The 14,270-nt window shown below is 33.1% G+C and overlaps 2 protein-coding genes across 5 annotated transcripts; one reads left to right on the forward strand and one right to left on the reverse strand.

The window, feature by feature from the left end:
* Positions 1 to 6,253: 6,253 nt before the first annotated feature.
* Positions 6,254 to 7,113, reverse strand: LOC114413293. The gene has a single exon (XM_028377603.1). The coding sequence runs from the start codon at positions 6,802 to 6,804 to the stop codon at positions 6,436 to 6,438; it is 369 nt and encodes a 122-aa protein (XP_028233404.1). The 5' UTR covers positions 6,805 to 7,113; the 3' UTR covers positions 6,254 to 6,435.
* Positions 7,114 to 8,210: 1,097 nt separating this feature from the next.
* Positions 8,211 to 13,414, forward strand: LOC114413294 (putative amidase AmiD). 4 transcript variants are annotated; one of them, XM_028377605.1, is made up of 14 exons: positions 8,211 to 8,345; positions 8,724 to 8,917; positions 9,528 to 9,575; positions 9,802 to 9,903; positions 9,979 to 10,203; positions 10,304 to 10,386; positions 10,520 to 10,620; positions 11,031 to 11,154; positions 11,244 to 11,398; positions 11,589 to 11,725; positions 11,799 to 11,969; positions 12,299 to 12,523; positions 12,794 to 13,027; positions 13,113 to 13,414. In XM_028377605.1, the coding sequence occupies exons 2-14, from the start codon at positions 8,762 to 8,764 to the stop codon at positions 13,209 to 13,211; spliced, it is 1,860 nt and encodes a 619-aa protein (XP_028233406.1). In that variant the 5' UTR covers positions 8,211 to 8,345; positions 8,724 to 8,761; the 3' UTR covers positions 13,212 to 13,414. The 4 variants fall into 4 exon arrangements, with proteins under 4 accessions (XP_028233406.1, XP_028233408.1, XP_028233405.1 ...); XM_028377604.1 differs by having other exon boundaries at positions 8,212 to 8,345; positions 8,668 to 8,917; XM_028377607.1 differs by lacking the exon at positions 11,799 to 11,969 and having other exon boundaries at positions 8,668 to 8,917.
* The last annotated feature ends 856 nt before the right edge of the window (positions 13,415 to 14,270 follow it).

A 14,270-nucleotide genomic window follows, 5' to 3' on the forward strand; every position in this document is an offset into this window, starting at 1 on the left:
TTTAATTCTTTTAAAAAAATTGTTGTTTTGAGAGGTTATTCGTGTATCATGTCCAAAGAGTGTTCTTAAGTTCATGCATTGTCACACGTCAGCTGGACGTAGACACTCACCCAAATTGTAGGCTCTCTTTGACAAGCACATTTAGTTTTTTATGAAAGCCTCTTTCATGCAGCAGCGGATCATAGTCTGTTAAATGATTCAATTCAAATTCAACGTCTAAAATTTGATAACAAAAATGGTTCAAGATTCTGCAAAATTTGGTGAATTAATTCTTCCAGAACTCGAGATGTTTGTAACAGGCCACTTCGTCCCACTGGTAAAAATTTTAGAAGATGAGCAAACAAAATTTTCTCAGATATATTCGGAAATGAAGAGCTCCCAGCACATTGAGGAAGAAACATAGAGTAAAATTTCATGCATGAAGATGAGGAGTTAAGTTATTTGCAACTTGCCAATATAATGCCAACATAAAATTTCATTTATCTACATCAGTCTCTCATTGGAGGGGAAAAGAAAAAGAAATATATTTTGAGGAAATTGTTTAAATTAACCTTTAGCAAACAGGCTTGAACCGAGCTCTCAATTTCCTTGTTGATTGATGAATCAACTAATTGATTGTCAGGAACTCGTAGGATTTCTTCTGCCCCTGCTAGGAGCTGCATGTTTTATGGATGTTGATTACGAAGTTACATTGAAAGTAATGAATTACCATCAGGATATACAAGCTAGAATTCATACATTCTACTGTAATTGTTCTACTGTGTGTGAATGTGCAGAGAACAAGAGGGACAAAAAGCAGCAAAAGGGGGCTAGTTCTCACCCTCATAAGCATTGGTCCAATATCTGATGGCTGCAGAATATAATAGCAATGATAAGGAGCCTCTGCCATTGTTTCTAAATCACAATTTGAGGAGCATACTAAACCTTGGTTCATTGAATGTAGAAAGCTGGAAAGGCTTCGAAAAACTGTCAAATTATAGCAGTGATGGAAGAAACATAAACTTAGTGAAGAATTTTGGACCAGTATACATTGAATGACAACAGTTCAGGAGTAATGATCACACAGTTAAATGAATTTAAAAGGGGGAGCAGAGCTTTCTACACACGTTGAACATTCAGATCGGACTGATTAGCATCATCCGAAATGGTTTCGATCACATGATAAGAGGATGGTATCACAACAAATGAGGCACCCATTATAAGACCTGCATAAAAATTTAAATTAAGGAATCAATTTTTTTATGGTGGAAACTGGAAAGATAGTGAAATCATATATAGAGGGGCTTCAAACAAGATGCAGTCTAACAGAATTGCTTAATCAGTCACTCTAATCGATCATAAAAGAGGAATAAAATTTGTGTGAAATAACTTTAAAATTTGAAGTGAAAAGAAAAAAAAGAAAAGGAGGAAGTGAAAGAATGAAGATATTTCCTTCCACTCCTGTAGGTTATTACTACGAATGCTAGATAGATCAATTTGATTGTGCAATCACTCAATCAAGTTCCTACAGGTTACATTAACCTCGCCATTTGCCTTTTGCAGTTTACTTGAAACGAAAAAACAAAGAAAAATCCTTGTTGCATAATGCTATAAACTGAAGTTATAAATGAAAGACCACAAGAACATATATATACCTTCATCAAGAGATGCCGAATTTATCCTCTCGTTAACAGTAATGTTGATTGATAAAGAAATTTGCAGGAGCTTCAGGGAATTATAGAATGAGGGAAGAAACAGAATAATTTTTTCCCCAACTCGAACAGAATTTTCAATAACAACACGTTTCCAGATTGCAGCCAGTGACTGAGCAAGAAAGTCTGCTGAAATTTTTTCCAGCATCTCCTAAAGGAATGCCATGACATCTGCATGTCTGTTCACGTACAATTCCAATAATTAATGCTTCTTCCTTTTCCTTTAAATGAGTGGAACTGAAAATTAAAGTGAAAAGAAAGAGATATCCTGTAGATACTAGATGGCACAAGCACAATGATAAATGATGTAAAAGACATTTGAAAAGCAGAATTATTTAAAAATCAATAGAAGGTGGGATTTAGAGAAACTATTTTGCATGACTACATTGTTTTCTTGTTTCTTATGTTTCAGAAAGGTTATTGAAGACATAACTTGTGTAAAAGGCATTCTTCCCAAACACGGATAGTGTATCCAGTTTGTCTCTGGATTTATGAATGACAAAACCAATATTCAGCAGTTAGGTCACTCCAACAAGTATATGCAATTTGTTTTTAGTGTAACATATTCTTTAGAATATTGTCATAACTTTACGAATTGTTTTACAGTAATTGTACAACCTTTACGTCTTCTGCTTAATCTACAAGGTGCAAGTTCATGTGACATTCAAAATTGGCATATAATTGTATCGATTATGATGTGTCCATTGATATATGACTAGAACATGAAGACCCTTTTAAGAGTAACATAAATATGGAGAAATCAAAATCTAAAAAGTAAGTTCCAAACAATCATCAAAGGAAATCACCAATAAAAAATTGACACATATGAGTATATTTCACTAGTGTTTGTTTTCTTTGTCTGCCATGAGACATCACATAAAAAAACTTGATACCCCACTTTAATTCAAAACCTTAAGACTATGAGTTGTGGGATCTTTTCCTCATTTATATGGTGCTCAATTTTTTTACTTCTAATTAACGTGGGACTTTACCTCACACTTATACTCCAACACATAGAAGTCATGTAAGGGATACGCTGACTCACCATAAGACTCTTCTGCACCATAGAGTCTACGTCTTCAGGCACGGTCGAAGTTATAACAATCACTTTTCTCTCTATATCTTTGCCTCGCCACGAATACAACACTCGTTCACTGCACAAACCGATCTTATCGCCGAATGTTACTGATTTGCACGCGTGCGACGAGGACGAACTCGAGTTGGCGTAAAAATTAGCGAGTTGAAGCAGCGACTGAAAATGGAGACACGGAAGATTCAGAAATCGCCGATCTATTAGGAATGATGCTATTGCAGAGTTCAGAAAAGAAAGCAACGACTAAAATGGTAGAGATTGAGATTATAGCGAAGACGAAGTAGCAGGTTCTAAAGCCATGGCTGTACCTGCTTTATGTCTGTTAGCAATGGAGGTGTCAATCTCCGCAGATCCAGAACGAAACACAGCTGAACCATTTCGCTTCTTCTACGATCTCTCTCTGGTTTGGCGCGAAATGTAACAGAAATCCAGCTTTAGTTTTGAGATTTAAACTTGAAAGCTCACCCTGATGTTCTGTTATATAGTAGCTTTCGTAGCGTGTGTTTTTCACGTGCAACCCCATGGTTTGATACGTTTATAGTTTAAATAACAATTATAATATTATATAATTTTCATGTTAAAACAATATTAAATATTAAATATAAATTTATATTTTACAATATAAGTTAAAAAAAAATTAAATACATGTATCTATTACACTAAAAAAAGTTTACTAACATAAAGAAATATTTATAATATTAATATTCATATTTTTTAAAAGGAGAGAAATCAACTTACATTAGAGTTTTATATAAAAAAAATAGGATTCTTAGATTAATTAACACTTTATTAATTTATCTAAAATAATTAAAAATAAAGTATTTATTGAAAGTTAAAATAATTTTATATTATTATTCAATAACAAATCACCATATCCTCTAATTTTATTAATTTTATAATAATTATATTAAAAATTATATAAATAATAGTTTTTTTTATCGATGACAATATATGATTCTTTATACTAATAATACATGGCCATTAGACTCAAATTAGTTTTATTAAGAATTAAACTGAATTATTTTTCTCCGGTGAATGATTTAGTTCAGTTCTTAAGAACTGTGTTTTTACCGCTCAGTTTGAAAGAAAAATTGAACATTAGTCAGCCCTAGTGCCTCAAGTAATTTACGTAAAACAGAGGAAATTAATATTACTGTAGTTTGATCTTAATAGGAAGCTCGGGGAGTCGGGGGCAGTACCCTTCGAGATCGTGTCCATCATGGCATATCTCCAATGCTTCACTAGAGTTTCATCACCATGAGTCCATGATCATTCTGCAACAAACCATTGGTACGTGGGGAACGACAAAGGACAAACTTCTACATCCACCATCTTCATGGCTAATATATATTAGTGAAAAAATATGCACCAAAATCAAAAGCAAAAACAACACTATAGCACCCAAAGCTAGAAGATTATGACAAAGTTCGAATGGCATTCATAACTCATTAATGTATGCAAGGTTTAAGGGTGTGACCCCCGACGTAACGCAGTCAACATGATACCACTACTACCTATATAATAAGTCAACCCGGCTGGGTTTGAGGTTCTTCACCCGTAGGCTAAGGGCCGGGTTTGCATGCCCTCCAATTAAAGTGTCAACAGCATAGTCACCACATCACACCCGTAATAATCACTGGCTCAACAAGGATCAAGGGAAATATTTGTGATCGTATTTTTTTTGCTAAAGAAAAAATAGAGTTTGTGGAACGAAAAATAGAGTTTCGTACCTTTGGAAATTTAAGAGTTTTTTAATACTGTTACTGAAAAATTCTGTTTCTCTCTTTCTTGATGTACCTAAACTCGTTTGACTATTGACTTAAAAAATAATCCTACCAAAACTCTTAAATTTCTCTATGTATTGTTAGCAACTCTCATGTTAGAGATTATACCAAGCTAAAAAAATGGTACATAAAAGTTTAAGCTGAAGATGGATTCTTTCTATTATCTGGTCCAAATAAACTATACAATTCGGGTAATTAATATTTATGAATTATAGATGATTTGTCCAAAAAGATACTTGGAATTGAATTCAAATCATGTAGCAGTTGTTAACTTGCATGTTATGAGTAGAAAGTTAATCAAGTGAGCCAAGGCTTGTTGCTTTAAGGTTAAATTTGAATAAGAATTACCTTTAAGAAATGTATTAAAAAATTGATTGTTATTGTTATGTATACTAAATGCGTGTTTGGAGACACACTAATTATAAATGCGAAAAACTACCTCAATTTGCTAAAAAAAATCGTGAAAGTTATGCTAAACAAGAGGTCACGTCACAAATGAGTAATCAAACACTATAATTTTATAAGAAATTTAACAAGTGGTTCAATAATTTATTTCAGTGGACAAGGTAAGGAGATAATTTATTAATCTATGTCATTATCGTTATTTTTGTCAACTTAAGAAATAATGTTTTCCACCTAAAGAGAATTGGTGGACAAATTCTTAGGTTCTTCTTTGATAAGAAAAAAAAATCATTAATTATACCTTCTGAATGCAGAAATCATAAAGAGTAAGAAATATGTCATCTAAGTTTTCTTTTTGAGATAAATCCTGTAATCTAAGAATTTGTAGAATTGGTTTTAGGTTGTACTTTAATTTTCATTTTTGGTCATGAGCTTACGTGCATCTGCATGCGCTAACTAAACGTGATAAGTTTTGTAAGAATCTCTTTTTTTGTTGAGAGAGAAAGTTTTGTAAGAATTTTAAAACTGATATTACTAACATCATGTGTTAAAATACAAACAAATTTCTCACAATGCTTCTTTGGCGATCGAGATTGTGCTTTTAATATTAAAAGTTAACAATCAATAGCTATATTCAGAATTTTTGAAATCAAATGGGAGCAGTTGTTTTCATTGTTTAAACCAAACATAACAAAACAAAAATATCTCTGGAAAAAGTGCATTTAGTTCAACTCATCAAATGCGGCTTTTAATTTCCAAAAAAATAACACATGGAAAATTGCAATAAATTTGTTTTTACCAATAACACCATCCTATCAACTATCTAGATTTGAAAAATAACCTCAAAATCCCATGATTAAATTATTTCATTTTTGGGAAGAAGGTGAGTGCCATCAATCAGCCTAACGGCAGATCTTAAGAAATAAGAAAATGGAGAATGCTAATTAGTAATTACATATTACCATAGCAAGGACATTAATTAATTATTAAAGAGGCCAACCAAAAAAAAAATATTGAAGAATTAAAAGTGATTTTTTTAATGAAAAAATGTAGCATTTAAAGGGTATTATCTTGTATCTTTCTTTTCTTGTTTCTAAACTTGGCACACCTTAATTACAGGATCTGCTGTAAAAGGTCCTGTCTTTGTTGGAAACCCAGAAAATATATCTAGTTTCAAAGTGATCTCATGATTGTAAATTAGCAGTTTGGTTTTGAATCTAGAAAAGTCGCCTAAATCTGCAATTTATACGAATCTATCTTGTAACTCATCCAAACACCAAAACTAAACACACAAAAATAACATTATTTTTCATTAATTAATATCTAATCAACACATGAAACCTACATCGAGCACAAATTTAGCTGAATTGTTGCCACACCAGTGTCTTTAATTACAATTGCAACATACACGATATATATATATATATCACAGTCATACGTACAGAGGATGCACCTTGTACGTAAATTAACCAGCGAGGCATGAAAATAATTTCTGACTCCTAAACCTGACGAGTTGCTTCGAATCGGGTGAGTCAGCGGCACAGGTTCTTTGTTGATGAGGCGAAGAGAACCCATTAGAGAATTCTCTAACAGAATTGTATCGCAGATAACCAATGTTTTCTGTATCATCATCATCATGATCAACCACTTTTTGCATTGAAGTTGAAGGCTCCTGCATGTAATTATAGCCATGGCCATGATCATGAGTTTGAGGGTAGAACTCAGCCACGTTCATGTTGTAGCTTAGAGCAGCCCCTGAAGAAAGACACTGGTATTGCCTGCGAGTCTTGCGTTTCTTGATTGCTTTGTAAACCAGAGGCAGAAGACCCTCCATCTATATGCTACCTTCTTGTCTTGGTTCCTTTGTGAGGCCAAAAGGGTATATAAATATAGAGAGAAAAGCAGAAAATGGAGAATTTAGCAATTGGTATTCTATAGATCTATGATGCGTTAGGTATAGGTTTCGGTTTTATATATATATATGCTGGCCTTGCTAGAAGAGCATGTAACACAATTAATAATAATGAGTTTTGACTCGACAGGCATGCAAGACCAAGGCATGCCAATCATAGAACTATCCAAATGCTGTTCGAGGAGGAAACTAATGCCTAATTTTTTTTTTTTCACAGCAATTTGACTTTTTATGCCGTTCATCTGGAAATTGACAAAACGTATGATGTAGATCGAGTAGTGCACAGACAAGCAACCACGATTTATTTTTATTCCTCCCAACCAACCACTATCCGCAAAAGCCTCCACTGGTTGTGATCTTACAAATATAAACTCCCTATGGCCATTAAGGTAAGGACGATGACATGTATCAATATGGATATCTCATATATGTTTTATCTTGTGGCACAAGTATTCTGATGTCTTTTCTAAGTATATTTAAAAGTATTTGTCCTAAGTATATTATTGTATTCTAAAATTTGTCCCTAAACACTTAGCCATACTATACGAAGAAAACAGAGAAAAAATGGGAAAATTAATAGCCTCGATCTCAACTACTATTTTTGTTTAATTTTCTGCTGGTTTCTAAAATATTTATTTTTGAAAAATAATTTTTAAAATTTTGGATAAAAAATTGATTGTTGATTAGTGTGAAATTATTTAAATCTAGTCTAGACTTTTAGATAATATCATTTATTAAAAATCACAAAATCCTTTAAGTTTCACATCATATTTAATATATGTATCTCTTTTGTCAATTTAAATTAATAGGAAAGAATGTGTAATACTTCTTCCAAACTTAAAAATACTATCTAATCCATCATTCATAAAGTTTGTTGTTATTCTTGCTTAACTAATTAATAATCTTGAGTTTAAATATTTTAATGTAATTACATTAAACACTTGCAGAGAACTTTGACACTTATAATTTTATTTATTTCAAGTAAGATTGTCTTATTTTAAGAATAATTGTAACCTATATATAACCCTAGATACCAAAAAATGATTTTTAAAATAAATAAAAATGAGAAGTGAATCAAGCATGTCTTAACTTTCTTTGAATTTCTCATGGGTGATATTTAAGTAATAAATTTTTTTATAATCAAATTAATTTAACAGCCTTCTGTATTGATATGTACCATTACCAAACAGTTAATGATTTGAAAAAACTATTTCGTTTGAAAGGCTACCAAACAACGTTGAAAATGACCTTCATATTTATCAAAACCCGTCCATTTCCAATCCACAGAATCATTATTACGTGTCAAAATATTTAGATAGGATCATTAATTAGTTGTTGTTTTCTTTTGGCTAATTAGGCCACGAATTTCACGAAAAAAAGAAAAGCAATTACATTCCCCAGCGAGAAGCCAAGGGGGGGCGAGATGGCTTTGATCTAGACAAAGTCTGAAAAACAAAACCACAGTAAGTTCCTTGTATGCAATTTCTTATCATTTTATAAGAGTTCCTTGTACAGATTGCGTGCTTAAGTAAAGAAAGGAATTCCGTCTCAAGGTTTGAAAGGATCTTGACTCTTTCCTAATTAAGATGCAATGTCTTCCTGTGCTTTTAAACTAAGAGATCCATGCTACGTCCTATGCTTTTATTTTATTGATTCCCTCAGTTTAAAAGGGAAGGTGTCTCTAGTTTATGTTGTAAAAGATTATTAACTTCATTATATTTTTTATCTCTAGCTTTTTATTTTTAGATGAATTTTACTTCTAATTTTTAAAAAATATTTACTTAGTCAACGAACCGTGAAGTTGAAGCTAGCATGAAAGAAGCATCAAAATTTATTTACAGAAAGAACAGACTCCAGGGTAGTGAGAAAGGAGGACGCCATGCCGAAGAACAAGTGTCCCCGAGAAGCAGTTACAGAATGGACACGTGGTAGCGGTGCCACAATCTGCTTCCACTTTTCAACAACACTTGTTCGCTGTCATGTTCTTCTGCTTCTCGTCTTTGTTCACTCTTCCAGTGCAAACCTAACAAACATGGTAAATTTCTCACTTTCCTTTCGTAGCATAGTTAGTTTCAACTCAACTATTGCATTAACATTTTTTAAATTTGTTCCAGTAACTAGATCGTGTCTAGTCAGGAGACTTAGGATAATTAAGAACATTCAATTATAAAGTGTAGAGTGTAGCATGTCCCTTTAGGTCGAGAGCGAGCTAATGCCTATATAGGGCTGTATGATAACTGACCGAATCGATATCCTGGCAAGAGTATAACGCAACAGTCTATCCGTTGCCCCGAAAGCATCGCGAGTGGTTAGAGTCGCTTGACAGCTAAATGGGACGTTAATCTGTCAACCAGGAGCCCCGGTCATAAATAAACAAGGGAAACCAGCCAGGTTAAATAATGAAGACCGACCCAGAAACTTAAGGGCTTAGAGAGACTAAGGTGTGAAAGTAGTTGTCCATGAAACAATCAAGGAAACTTTAGAGATACACAGTCCCACAGTCTTCTTAAGGGGTACAGAAATTAATTGCCAAATTTAGATACTCTACTCCTGCGGTCGTATAGTTTACCAAAAATGATGTGGTCATTCTCAATAAATGAAATCAATTCAATCCAGTTCTCTTACCCCTGGCAAATGTACAACAGGTGAGAACCATAAAAAGAATATGGAAAATATTCTGCGAGAAAATGCAGGTTAGTTTCTGACTGCTTATGAGTTATGAATATGGATTGCTAGAACTTATTTGGAAAATCTTCTTCATAAATAGTTATAACTGGAAAAAAAAAAATGAAATAAGTTTCTTATTGCAATTCGTATAGAGCTTGGTCAATCTTCAGGCACTAATTGTTTTGACTTGTGAGCATTTCTTTATAATTTGTTGCTTTCATTATGTCTGATCTTTGTTTTGCAATCAATCAGGGAAGTAAAAACCAATGTCAATTATCAGACAAGAAAGGTTATGTTTCCAGCCTAGGATGTTTCTTTGGACTGCTTGATGCCAACTTCTTCGAGGATAAACAGGTAATTTTGTTGACTTGTGAGCTTCTTGTTACTATGATATGCTTGGTGAGGTGACTAATAATCTTTTCCTCTTAGATTGGGGAGATTGCCGAGGGTGCAAATGAGTTCAATATTCCAATCATAAGAGCTAATCGAAAACTTGTAGCTTCTGAGAATGGGGAGCTGCATTATCCCTCTCCTTTAGTCTTCAATGCTGATTGGAACTCTCAACCAACTCATTTTGAAAACAAAAGCTTCAACTATCCTTCCATCTCTGGGATACAAAGCCCTGAATCTGAAGAAGATATTGCCTTTATGAGTGTAAGTGATCCATCATGAATGGCTTTGGTTATATCTCTAAACATTTTAGTATGTGTTACTATTTCATGAATGGCTTTTTTTCTCCCATGTTTCAAACCAGGTTCTTGAGTTAGGTGAACTCATCAAAACAAAACAAATTACTTCTCTGGAGCTTACACAAATATTCTTGCGGAGACTGAAAAAGTAGTACTAGTATTGGAACGCTAATTTGCTAGCAATTGTAGTAACATGTATTGTGTTGTGTGTTTTTGGTGACTTATTCATGTATTTGAAACATATCCTCCTGATTAACTATGTAATGTGGAATGAACATCAGGTACAACCCTACTCTTGAAGCTGTAGTCACTTATACTGAAGAGTTGGCACACGAGCAAGCAAAAGAAGCAGATAAGTTGCTTAGCCGTGGAGTCTATCTGGGTAGTGATTTTTCTCCAAGCATTTGAACATTCAAAAGTGATTTATTTTTAGTTTGTTTACCTTCCACTTGATGCTTTTAGTTTTAGAAGGATCAATAAGTCAATATGGACCAACTAACTATTCTGAAACCTTAACCCACCCTAGCATCATCAGTATCAGTATAAGATTCCTATACATCCTGAACAAGATATATCAGCAAAAATCACATTTAAAGGATAAAACACCTTTTATTAATGATTACAGGATTAACAAGAATTTAGGTCTTTCTATCGCATACCTTGTAATAGACTTCATTCTGTTTAAACAGAGCCGTATTTTTAAGATTACAAAGTTGTCACCTACTTTCTTTCAGGATGATCTTTATAATCTATGAGTGAGTATTTTAAATTGAATAATGGTATTTATTGAAGGGCCTCTTCATGGGATTCCTTATGGATTGAAGGACATAATATCAGTGCCCAAATACAAAACGACCTGGGGATCAAAATCATTCAAAAATCAAGTTATTGACGTAGAAGCTTGGGTCTATAAAAGGTAATATCTATGACAAATGTAAATCTACAACCAGAAATTGTTTTTTTGGTTACAATTTTGTGTACAGTTGATGATATAGTTTAACACAGGTTGAAGTCCGCTGGGGCAGTTCTTGTTGCAAAGCTTGTTTCTGGATCATTGGCATATGATGATATTTGGTTTGGTGGTAGAACTAGGAACCCATGGAATATTGAGGAATTTTCTACTGGGTCATCTGCTGGACCTGCAGCAAGCACCTCAGCAGGTACTTTTCAGAGGTTATCTTCCATTAATGCCTGCACTTATTTTTGTCTTTCTTTGTTTCATTTTTATCTTTATAGGTCCTTTCCATTTCATGGTTTATCTTTATCAATTATTGCACACCAAAAAAAAAAACAAGAATGTGCTTAAAATTTTAGTTTCCTGTTTAAGTGATTTTATTTATTGTATTACAGGTATGGTTCCATTTGCATTCGGTACAGAAACAGCTGGATCCATAACTTTTCCTGCAGCTCGATGTGGAGTGACAGCGTTGCGCCCAACTTTTGGTACTATTGGTCGAAGTGGTGTAATGAGCATTTCAGAAAGCTTGGTAAAACCAATATCATCCCTTGTTATTTGTAGGATGCTGTGAATGTTAAACTTACATGTAATCTTTCTACTAGGATAAGCTTGGTCCTTTCTGTAGATCTGCAACTGATTGTGCTATTATTCTTGATATTGTTCGGGGAAAAGATCTTGATGATCCCTCATCAAAACATAGCTCTCTGGATGATCCATTCCTGGTTGACATTACAAAGTTGACTGTTGGATATCTTGATGATGCTGAAATGGAGGTTAGCCATTCAAGTAATTTCACTCAGCAAAAAATTTTGGTGGACACTAATAACCTATTTGACAATTGACAACTAGTGAGAGAAATAAAGAAACGTGTAAGTATGATAAGTGATATGATCTATAATGACAAGAGAGAGACAGAGAAAAATAATAGACATTAATGAGGTGTTTGGTGGTAAGAGGTGTTCGCCAATCATTATTCTTTCACTTAGACATGTGGTTCAAGCTTTGACATTACATATTGCCAAATTCCATGAAGACATTTATTTGCATTTCTTGAATCATGTTAGGACAAAAGACTTAAACTTCTTTTGATTTGTCAACTCAGGTTGTTCATGTTCTTGATTCAAAAGGTGTCAAGATGGTCCCTTTCAAACTGAATTACACAGTGGATTCCGTTCAAGGTATCTTAAATTTCACAATGGATGTTGACATGCTGGCCCACTTTGATGAGTGGCAACGCTCAGGCAAGGATAATGTGTATGAAGCTCAAGATCAGTGGCCCACTGAACTACGCCGTGCTCGCTTAATTCCAGCCGTGGACTATGTACAGGTTAATCATTTATTAGAATTAAAATGCAACACATTTTTTATATGAAGAAACCCATGAGGTTGGGTTTAGTGGAAGGGACTAATCTCCCACGTGTGATTAACCAATGTTCAAATCTCTGCTGAAAGAGGTGTCCAAATTTGATATCAGTGTCTCGAACAGGATTGTCTCCTAAAGGACGAGACTTGTAGGGGAAAAAAAACTTTGATGTGAGGGAATTAATTTAAATCAATGGTTTGATATCGTTATATTATTTGCAAATATTGTGTGCAGGCACAAAGAGCACGGGGAAGGCTAATAAAGGAAATAAGAGAGTCCTTCAGCGTGGATGCATTCATTGGCAATGCAACTGACTGGGAGAAAGTTTGCCTAGGAAATCTTGTTGGCTTACCAGTCATAGTAGTGCCAACAGGACTTAAAAATATCTCTGATCCACCACCTGGTGGCACTAGAAGAAGAACGACAATTCCCACGGGCATTTATGCTCCCCCTAACCGTGATCACATTGTATGTTACTATGTTAGTTGTCTTTTAGATTTTTTACTAGGATAAGCTATGACTTGATCATCAATTTGTCATGTTTTATTTCCAGGCTCTGGCGTTGGCAATGGCTTACCAAGAGGTCACCAATCACCATAAACAGCGCCCTCCTATCAACGATCTCGGGCCAAATGATAAGCTTCCTAGCTGATTCACTTACTGCTACTTACCCTCTCAGGGTTTTGGGCTTGGGTCCTTAAGCAACTTGTTAGAACAGCTTCAGCATGCATATTGCATATATGGATGTAATCATTTTCACATGGAGTTAAAAAGAGGTAGAGGAGATCGAGTTGTAGGAAATAAACTACTTTTGCAAATAATAACATACCACATTAATCTTCAAATCTATTCTTATATCACACCCAAAAAAAAAATAAAAAAAATCGTATATTATAAATTAAATACGTTTTGGAATGTCTAGGAGACTTGCTTCTCATTCTTTCAATTAAGCACTTTCAAGTTTCAACATCTCTTTCTTCTCTCCATTTACACATTTTCTTTCAATTATCTTGGAACACTCTTTTTTTATTTATTTATCAATATACTTGATTTTGTTTTTTACTATCTAGTTTCAATTTATACTCTTTAATCTCTATTACTAAATTAAATTTCAATAATTAAAAATAACATTATATATCAAGTTATTGTAAATTCGAAATATAATTTATATATTTAAATATATTATTTATTATAATTTTAATTTATATATTTAAATATATTATTTTTATAAATTTTAATTTAAATAAAAATAAACATTTATTATATACAATGCACAAGTTAACTAGTTATGAAAAATGTTAATTTATTTTTTAAAATTATAAACAATTAATTTCATACTGTAAATTTGAGTACTAAAAGAAAATATTTAAGTAAATTACACTGAATTATTCTTGAAATTTTGGAAAATTACAAAAAAAAATCTATTTTTTTTCTATCACACTAGTCATTTTTTATTGTTTTACATTGGTATTCGTTATATATTATACTAATCCTCTTTAAATTTTAAAAAAATTATACTCAGTTTCTCTATAGGGAAGTTATTGTACATGATTAAAAAATTAAAAAATAGGAAAATTTGTATAGAAACACAATCATCTTTAATAAAAACCCTTAAAAATACCCTCATTAAAAATACCCTGATCAAATATTTAATATATTATCATTTTATTCTCAAACAAAAAGTACTATTGTTCAAGTGATTTTAATTTTT

The sequence above is a fragment of the Glycine soja genome, chromosome 5 (assembly GCF_004193775.1).
Source record: "Glycine soja cultivar W05 chromosome 5, ASM419377v2, whole genome shotgun sequence".
Classification (NCBI taxonomy): domain Eukaryota; kingdom Viridiplantae; phylum Streptophyta; class Magnoliopsida; order Fabales; family Fabaceae; genus Glycine; species Glycine soja.